At 49.5% G+C, this 8,252-nt stretch overlaps 1 protein-coding gene across 1 annotated transcript; it reads left to right on the forward strand.

The window, feature by feature from the left end:
- The first annotated feature begins 177 nt into the window (after positions 1 to 177).
- Positions 178 to 5,807, forward strand: C1QB (complement C1q B chain). Its single transcript, XM_087701990.1, has 3 exons — positions 178 to 327; positions 3,304 to 3,476; positions 5,008 to 5,807. The coding sequence occupies exons 2-3, from the start codon at positions 3,305 to 3,307 to the stop codon at positions 5,589 to 5,591; spliced, it is 756 nt and encodes a 251-aa protein (XP_087558116.1). The 5' UTR covers positions 178 to 327; position 3,304; the 3' UTR covers positions 5,592 to 5,807.
- Positions 5,808 to 8,252: the final 2,445 nt, after the last annotated feature.

An 8,252-nucleotide genomic window follows, 5' to 3' on the forward strand; every position in this document is an offset into this window, starting at 1 on the left:
GAAGTAGCAGAAAAGACCCCGAGATGCATCCTGTTCCCCTCCCCCTTTGCTCGTGAGAAAGATGGATGTGAAACTGCTGGCAGGGCAGATGAAGGATCCGGGAAGAGGAGGGGGATTCACCCCCCACAGAAAGGAGAAGCTCGGGCCAGTTTCCTTGTTGTGGCCAACACAACGAGGAGGGAGGTGTGTGTGTGTGCGTGTGTGTGTGTCAGCAGCCTGCAACCCAGAGGTGTGTCTGTGCACACCAGGAAATCACTTTTGACGGTACCAGTCAGACGACAAGGGTCAGCCCTTGCTGAAGCTTGAAGGAAAAGCAGGATTTGCCAGGTAAGGAAACAGCAATTTTTAGAGGAGAAGAGATGACGGATAAAAAAAATTGCCCTTAAAATATTAAACTAGCCTATTATAAGCCAGAGGGGCAGAAATAAAATCAGATAGGGGAAATGTTAAAAGACAAATGGCTCATAGAATGAATTAAAATCATAGAGGTTTACAGATGCCAGGTGTTTTTTCCCCCCCAATGTATATATTGACAGTGTAACAAGGCTATTTGATCCATGTGATAGAGATCATCAAAAAGGTTCATGTGAATTGGATCAAAGGAGAGGTACAACACAATGAGGATTATATCAACTTTGTGATAGAGACGATTGACGACGTTAGCCTCAAACCGGATCCATAGAAATAAAACTTAGTTACATTTGTTCATGTATATAAAAGAGAAATGCTGAAATTGGAAGAAGAAAGATATAGAGGAAGGAAGGTAGAGTTAGGCGTTGTTTGAATATATATATATATATAGGTTCGAATCCCAGTAAGGGTATGGCTAGCTGATGAGAGCTAAATAGCTTGAAATAGATCTATACTAGTCTCCCTTTATTTATTTATCAGCACAAATACAACACACACACACACACGTTTGGACAATATAATAAGGATTACTTATATTTGGGGAATGGGATAGAGATTACTAATATTGTTATTGTGAATTGGATTAATGGGAATGATACCCAGAACCAACTCTATTCACACACAATATAAATATATAACTTAAATACTACTAATAAAATATATTAAAAAAAGAAAGGAAACTTTCTCTCCTTCTCCCTCCCTCTCTCTCTCCCTCTCCCGCCTCCCTCTCTCCCTTTCTCTCCCACCTCCCTCTCTCCCTCTCCCTTTCTCCCTCTCCCTCTCTCCCTCCCCCTCTCTCCCTCTCTCCCTCTCCCTCTCTCCCTCCCCCTCCCTCAATCTCTCTCCCCCTTCTCTCTCCCTCTCTCCCTATATACATACATACATACATACATACATACATACATACATACATACATACATACATACATACATACATACATACAATATAATAAGAGTTACTTTGAGGAATGGGATAGAGATTACTAATATTGTTATTGTGAATTGGATTAATGGGAATGATACCCAGAACCAACTCTATTCACACACAATATAAATATATAACTTAAATACTACTAATAAAATATATTAAAATAGAAAAGAAACTTTCTCTCTCTCTCCCTGTCTCCTTCTCTCCCTCTCCCTCTCACTCCCTCTCTCTCTGTCTCCCCCTCTCACTCCCCCTCTCACTTCCTCTCTCTCTCTCCCTTTCTCTCTCTCCCACCTCTCCCTCTCTCCCTCTCTCTCTCTCCCTCTCTCCCTCTCTCCCTCTCTGTTTGTCAGTGATGAATCATAGATTCTTGGGGTCCATCAAGGGACCCACCAGAGGGTCCCAAAGGGGCTTTTTTTTAGAAAAAAAAAGCAATTGGGTTTCCCCCTCTCCCCTCTTCGAAAACGTTTCGGTTCCCATCCGAGAATCTTCCTGAATTCTGGGATGAGAAGCCAAATACGTCCTTTAAAAAAAAAAAAGCATTCTTTATATTCATGGATACCGTTTTAAAAATACATTTTATAAGTAAAAGGCATGTTGGGGAGGGAAAGGGGGAAGGAAAAATATAGGAAAAAGGGGAGCGGGAGAAAGAATCGGCTTTGACGCCTTTTGGTGCCACAGAATAAGACAATAGCATCAAAAGTTCAACTTTTTACTTTTAAATAATGGTATCAGCTCAGCCATTTCTAGAAACGGCAAACCGATCCCAAAATCATCGTTTTACTTTTTCTTCTCACCTCGAGCAAGAGATCCAGAGGTGACTGGAATGGATAGATAGATGAGAGAGAGAAAGACGGAGACAGAGAGAGAGAGAGAGAGAGAGAGGGAGGGACGGAGGGAGAGAGAGGGAGACAGACAGATAAACAGACCGACAGACGGACTGGATGGACGATAGATTAATTAGATAGATATAGATAGATAGATAGATAGATAGATAGATAGATAGATAGATAGATAGATAGATAGATGGATGGATGGATAAAGAGAAAGATAGAGATAGATAGATAGATAGATAGATAGATAGATAGATAGATAGATAAAGATATAGATAAATAGATAGATAGATAGAGAAAGATACAGATAGATAGATAGATAGATAGATAGATAGATATAGATAGATAGATGGATAGAGAGAGAAATATAGAGATAGATAGATAGATAGATAGATAGATAGATAGATAGATAGATAGATAAAGATACAGACAGACAGACAGAGAGAGAGAGAGAGAGAGAAAGATACAGAGATAGATAGATAGATAAAGATAGATAGATAGATAGATAGATAGATAGATAGATAGATAAAGATACAGAGATAGCTAGATAGCTAGAGAAAGCTACAGAGATGATAGATAGATAGATACAGAGATAGATAGATCAAGATAGATAGATAGATAGATAGATAGATAGATAGATAAAGATAGATAGATAGAAAGAAAGATAGATAGATAAATATACAGAGATAAATAGATAGGGAAAGATACAGAGATAGATAGATAGATAGATAGAGAGAGAGAGAGAGAGAGAGAGACAGGATAGACGAATATATTTAAAAAATAACTGGACAGCCATTTGCCTTAGAGGTGATAGGATCTCCTCCTTGAACAGAGGGTTGGACTAGAAGACCTCCCAGGTCCCTTCCAGCTCTCGTTATTCTGTGTTAACCTAATTTCAATGTCGCGTCCACTTTCTCTCCCCCTTAAAAGTTCCTAAGATTGAGAAAGACCGCATCCCAAATCCAACAACACCCAGCATTCCCCAGCCAGGACGGCCATGCCATTGCTGGGAATTCTGGGAGTTGAAGTCCTTGGTCTGGGAGCTACCAAGGACGGGGGGGGAGGGGGGCGTGTTCCCCTGGAGAAACCGAGTCACACTGGATCCCTCTCCTGATTTCTGTGCCCATCCAGGATGCTCAGCGCCAAGGTGCTACTGGGGGTATTGATGGTCTGCGTGCCCGCAGCATGGCTGGCACAAGCTACCAGCTGCCAAGGCCCCGCACTCATCCCAGGGGTGCCCGGTATGCCAGGGGCCCCAGGGCCCAACGGCCAGGATGGAGTTGATGGGAGCAAAGGAGACCGAGGTAAGGAAAGAGGAGCGCGTCCATTAAAGGACCACATTTGGGGGCGGGGGGGGGGAGACACCAGATTCTAAGGCAGAGGAAGGGCAAAGGCTGGGAAGGGAGCTTGGGTCATCTAGACCAGCCCCTCTACATTGGAGAATGTCTACTGCGACACACACATACCTTTGGGGGGGGGGGTTAACAAACCTTCCACCTCTGCTTGACAAACCTTTGCCCCAAACGAGGAGGAGGAGAAGGAGAAGGAGAAAGTTAGAGAAAGGAGGAGGAGAGAGAGAAAGGAGAAAAGGAGAAAGGGGGAGGAAGAGGAGGAGATGGAGAAGGAGAGGGAGAAAGGAGGAGGAGAAACAAGGAGGAGGGAGAAGGAGAAGGAGGAGAAAGGAGGAGGGGTGGGGAAGAGGAGGAGAGGGAGAAAGAAGGAGGAGAAAAAAGGAGGGAGAAGAAGAAGGAGGGGGAGGAAGAGATGGAGAAGGAGAAAGAATGAGGAGAAGAAAGAAGAAAGGAGAAGGAGGGAGAAGGAGGAGAAAGGAGGAGGGGGAGGAAGAGATGGAGAAAAATGAGGAGAAAGGGGGAGGGGAGGAGGAGATGGAGAAGGAGGAGAAAAAAAGGAGGGAGAAGGAGGAGAAAGGAGGAGGGGAAGAAGAGGGGGAGAAGGAGAAGAAGAAATAAGGAGGAGAAAAAAGGAGGGAGAAAGAGGAGAAAGGAGGAGTGGGAAAAAGGAGGAGAGGGAGAAAGAAGGAGAAAAAAGGGAGGGAGGAGGAGGAGGGGGAGGAAGAGGAGATGGAGAAAGGAGGAGGAGAAGAAACAAGGAAAGAGAAGGAGGGAGAAGGAGGAGAAAGGGAGGAGGGGCAGGAAGAGGAGGAGATGGAGAAGGAGAAAGAATGAGGAGAGGGGAGGGGAGGAGGAGATGGAGAAGGAAAGGAAAATGGATGGAGAAGGAGAGAGAAGGAGGAGAAAGGAGGAGGGAGGAGGAGGAAGATGAAGAGGAGAAGAAGGAGAAGAAGAAATAAGGAGGAGAAAAAAGGAGAGAGGAGGAGGAGAAAGGAGGAGGGGGAAGAGGAGGACATGGAGAAGGAGTAGGAAGGAGGAGAAAAAGAAGGAGAAAGAGGAGAAAGGAGGAGAAAGATAAAAGGAGGAGAGATGGGATAGGAGAAAGAAGGAGAAAGAGAAATTAGAATCCCTTCCTTCCTTCCTACCTACCTCCCCTCCCCTCTTTTGTCTCTGTCCCCCTTCCTTCCTTCCTTCCTTCCTTCCTTCCTTCCTTCCTTCCTTCCTTCCTTCCTTCCTTCCTTCCTTCCTTCCTTCCGCCCTTACAAATGCCAAAACTTTTCCAAGCTCACAGCCACACAACCTTGCACCCCTGATTCTCACACTCAACCCATTACAGTTCCTCTTCCCCACCCCCTCGTTGGCACCCACACCCACACCCACAATCTCGCCAGCTAGGCCCCGTAGGTGCCACCGCGGAGCTCCCTCTCTGTTGTCTTCTCCGCCACAACGTCGTCCGTTTCCCCCCCCCCCATTCTTTTCTTAGGTCCGCCTGGCAGAGTCGAAGATTACCGAGACGCCGGCGAACCGGGTGAACCGGGCCTGCCCGGTTTCCCGGGGAAATTTGGTCCCCGGGGACCCGCCGGTGCCAAAGGTCCTCCAGGGCCTCCCGGTGAGCGGGGCCCGAAAGGGGAGTCCGGGGACGCCAAAGCCTCCCACCGCTCCGCTTTCTCGGCTACGCGGGGTGCCACGTTTACCCCGCGCCGGGCTCAGCCGGTCCGCTTCGACCGGGTCATCGCCAACGTGGGGAACCACTACAACAACCGCTACGGGCAGTTCACCTGCCAGATCCCGGGGATCTATTACTTCACCTACCACGCCACTTCGCGCGGCAACCTCTGTCTTCACCTGAAGAAAGGCCGGGGAAGCGCCAGCGGGGAAAACGTCGTCACCTTCTGCGACTACGTTCTGAACACCTTCCAGGTGACCACCGGTGGGGTGGTTCTCCGTGTGGCCCAGGGCGAGATGGTGTGGCTGGAGCCCACGGAGAAGAATTCCCTGCTGGGGGGCATCGAAGGCTCCGACAGCATTTTCTCCGGCTTCCTGCTCTTCCCCGAATCGAACCTCTGAACACCGTTACCTCCGTCTCCGGCGCGGCCCTCTTCCCCGAAAGTATAACGGCGGGGATCCTACGAGTCGCAATCCCCCCTGTCTCCTTCCCCCTCTTTGCTTTCGCCCACCCCTCAAATTATTTTTCTCAAGAGGGGTTGGGTGGGAAATCCCACTCACCGTCGAGATCTCGGCGAGATTTGCAAGCAGATCAATAAACATCATTGAGAAAAGTTTCGTGGGATCTGTGGGTGGATTCGAACTGGGGTTTCAGGGAAGGTTGTGTGGGGGGGAGTTTAGGAAGTGGAGGGGGTGAGGAAGGCTTTTTGGGGGGGGTGTCTTTACAAGGTGGCTCAGTGGCTAAGATGCTCAGCTTGTCGATCAGAAAGGTCGGCAGTTCGGCTGTTCGAATCCCCAGCGCCGCATAACGGAGGGAGCTCCCGTGACTTGTCCCAGCTTCTGCCAACCTAGCCGTTCGAAAGCAGGTAAGAAATGCGAGTAGAAAAATAGGGACCACCAATTTTGGTGGGAAGGGAACAGCATTCGATGCGCCTTCGGGAGTTGAGTCATGCCGGCCACATGACCACGGAGAACGTCTTCGGACAGCGCTGGCTCTTCGGCTTTGAAACGGAGAGGAGCACCGCCCCCTAGAGTCGGGAACGGCTAGCACATATGTGCGAGGGGAGCCTTTACCTTTTACACCAGTCCTCGACTTACAACGGGTTTAGTGACCGTTTGAAGTGATGACAGCAGTGGAAAAAGGGACTTTTCCCCACACTTACGACCGTTGAGTCATCCCCACACGACCTACATTCAGATGCTTGGCCACTGGTTCGTACTTATGACTCTGGCTATAACTTCCCTGGACAAATTTCTCGCTTAGCAACGCACATTTGGGCCTCGACGTTGGTTGAGGACTCCCCGCGTATCTTTGAAGTTTTATAAAATAAGATAAAAAAATGCGGTCAAAGCAAAAATTTGATTTTATTTAATTGATTTTATTTCATTTATATGCCGCCCTTTTCCCCAAAGGGGACTCAAAAATGAAAAGCTGAAGCCAAGTGCAGACTGTCCTGGACTTATGACCGCAACTGAGCCACTTAGTCCCTTCAAACGGTCATTAAACGGAGGGTTGTTAAGTAGAGAATTACCTGGATCTTCTGTCCGGCATGTAGCTGAGCCAGATGGAGCCAGCAGAGGGCGCCAGACGCTCAAGGATGGGCATAGAGAGACCTTAAAGATTGCAAGAGAGTTAGCAAAGGAGACCCCCCCTCACTTTATGAAAAGGGGGCTTTGTGGATACTGGAGGATACTAGCTGGGAGGGAGGGAAGGAGGGAGGGAAGAAGGAGGGGAGAGAAAGGAGAAGGAATGATGGAAGACAAGAAGGAAGGAAGGGAAATGGGGAGGAAGAAAGGAAGGAAGGAAGGAAGGAAGGAAGGAAGGAAGGAAGGAAGGAAGGAAGGAAGGAAGGAAGAAGGGAGGGAGGGAGGGAGATTGAGCTACACCCCACCCCCAAATGCTGGGCCTGGAAGCAACCGAGAAGGAAAATGAAAAAAAGAAGAAACATGAAATTTAAGGAAGAAAAGAAGGCAGGAAGAAAGGAGGGAGGAGAGAAAGAAGGAAAAGGGAAGGAGAGAGAATGAGTATGGGAGGGAGGGAGAGAAAAGAGAAGGAGGGAGGGAGAAAAAGGAGGGAGAGAGGGGAGGAAGGAAAAGGGAAGACAAGAAGGAAGGAGGGAGGGAGAGAAGGAAGGAGGGGAAGAAGGGAGTGAGGGAGAGAAAAGAGAAGGAAGGAGGGAGAGAAGAAGGATGAGAGGGAGGAAGTGAAGGAAGGGGAAGGAAAGAAAAGGAGAGGAGGAGGAGGAAGGAAGGATGGAGGGAAGAAGGATAAGAGGTAGCTAGGTAGGAGGGAGGGAGGGAGGAAGGATAGAGTGGAGGTGGAGTGGAGGGAAGGAAGGAAAGAGGGAGAAAAGGATGGAGGGAAAAGTGAGGAAGGAAGAGGCAGAGGGGGGGGCTTCTCCTCTGCCAGCGCTGCCCCCTCCCCGCCCTCCCCTCCCCTCTCTGCCGGGGGCTCCGCGCGAGTCTCCCGTGACCCAGAAACGGGTTGCGGAGCCCGGGGCGGAAGGTGGGGGGGGGGGCGAGTCGGCCGGGCTGGAGGTTTCCATGGGGACGGCCGGAGACCCGGTCACCCCCCCTTGGCCCCCCTCCCCTTTCTTCCCAGCATGCCATGCTGCCTCCACTCTCCCCCTTCTCTCCTTTGGCAACCAGGGGACCCCCTCCTCCTCCACGTGCGCATGGAGCGGCGCCAAGAGGGAGAAAAAGGGGGTTGGGCTAGAGGACCTCGAGGTGTCCCTCCCAGCCCAACGATTTTCAGACGCAGCGCGCCGAGGCTCCGGCCCCTTTCCTGCGGCAGAAGGGGGACCGAACCCTCTTTTCCCTTCGCTGGGAGACCCCAACCACTTGCCATCTTTTTCCTCCCTTTGCCCCCCTCCTCAATTGCCCCCCCAAAAGGAGGGGGGCCATCGACCCACGGCAAACCCCTTCCCCAAAACAAACAGCCCAAGGCTTTCTGAGACCCTCAGGAGAAACCCCTCCCCATCACCCACTCAGTCCTCGCCTTGCAACAATTCGCTCAGTGACCGAAGTTACACCGAGAAAAAGGATTTACGACCGTTTTCCACA

This window comes from Thamnophis sirtalis, unplaced genomic scaffold, assembly GCF_051295495.1.
Source record: "Thamnophis sirtalis isolate CommonGarterSnake01/CBP01778 unplaced genomic scaffold, rThaSir2_p1.2 scaffold_15, whole genome shotgun sequence".
NCBI classification, from domain to species: domain Eukaryota; kingdom Metazoa; phylum Chordata; class Lepidosauria; order Squamata; family Natricidae; genus Thamnophis; species Thamnophis sirtalis.

Coding starts and splice junctions, on each gene's coding strand:
- C1QB (XM_087701990.1), top strand. CDS start 3,305: ATGCTCAGCGCCAAGGTGCTACTGGGGGTATTGATGGTCTGCGTGCCC. Junction 3,477..5,007: donor TGGGAGCAAAGGAGACCGAG/GTAAGGAAAGAG, acceptor TTCTTTTCTTAG/GTCCGCCTGGCAGAGTCGAA.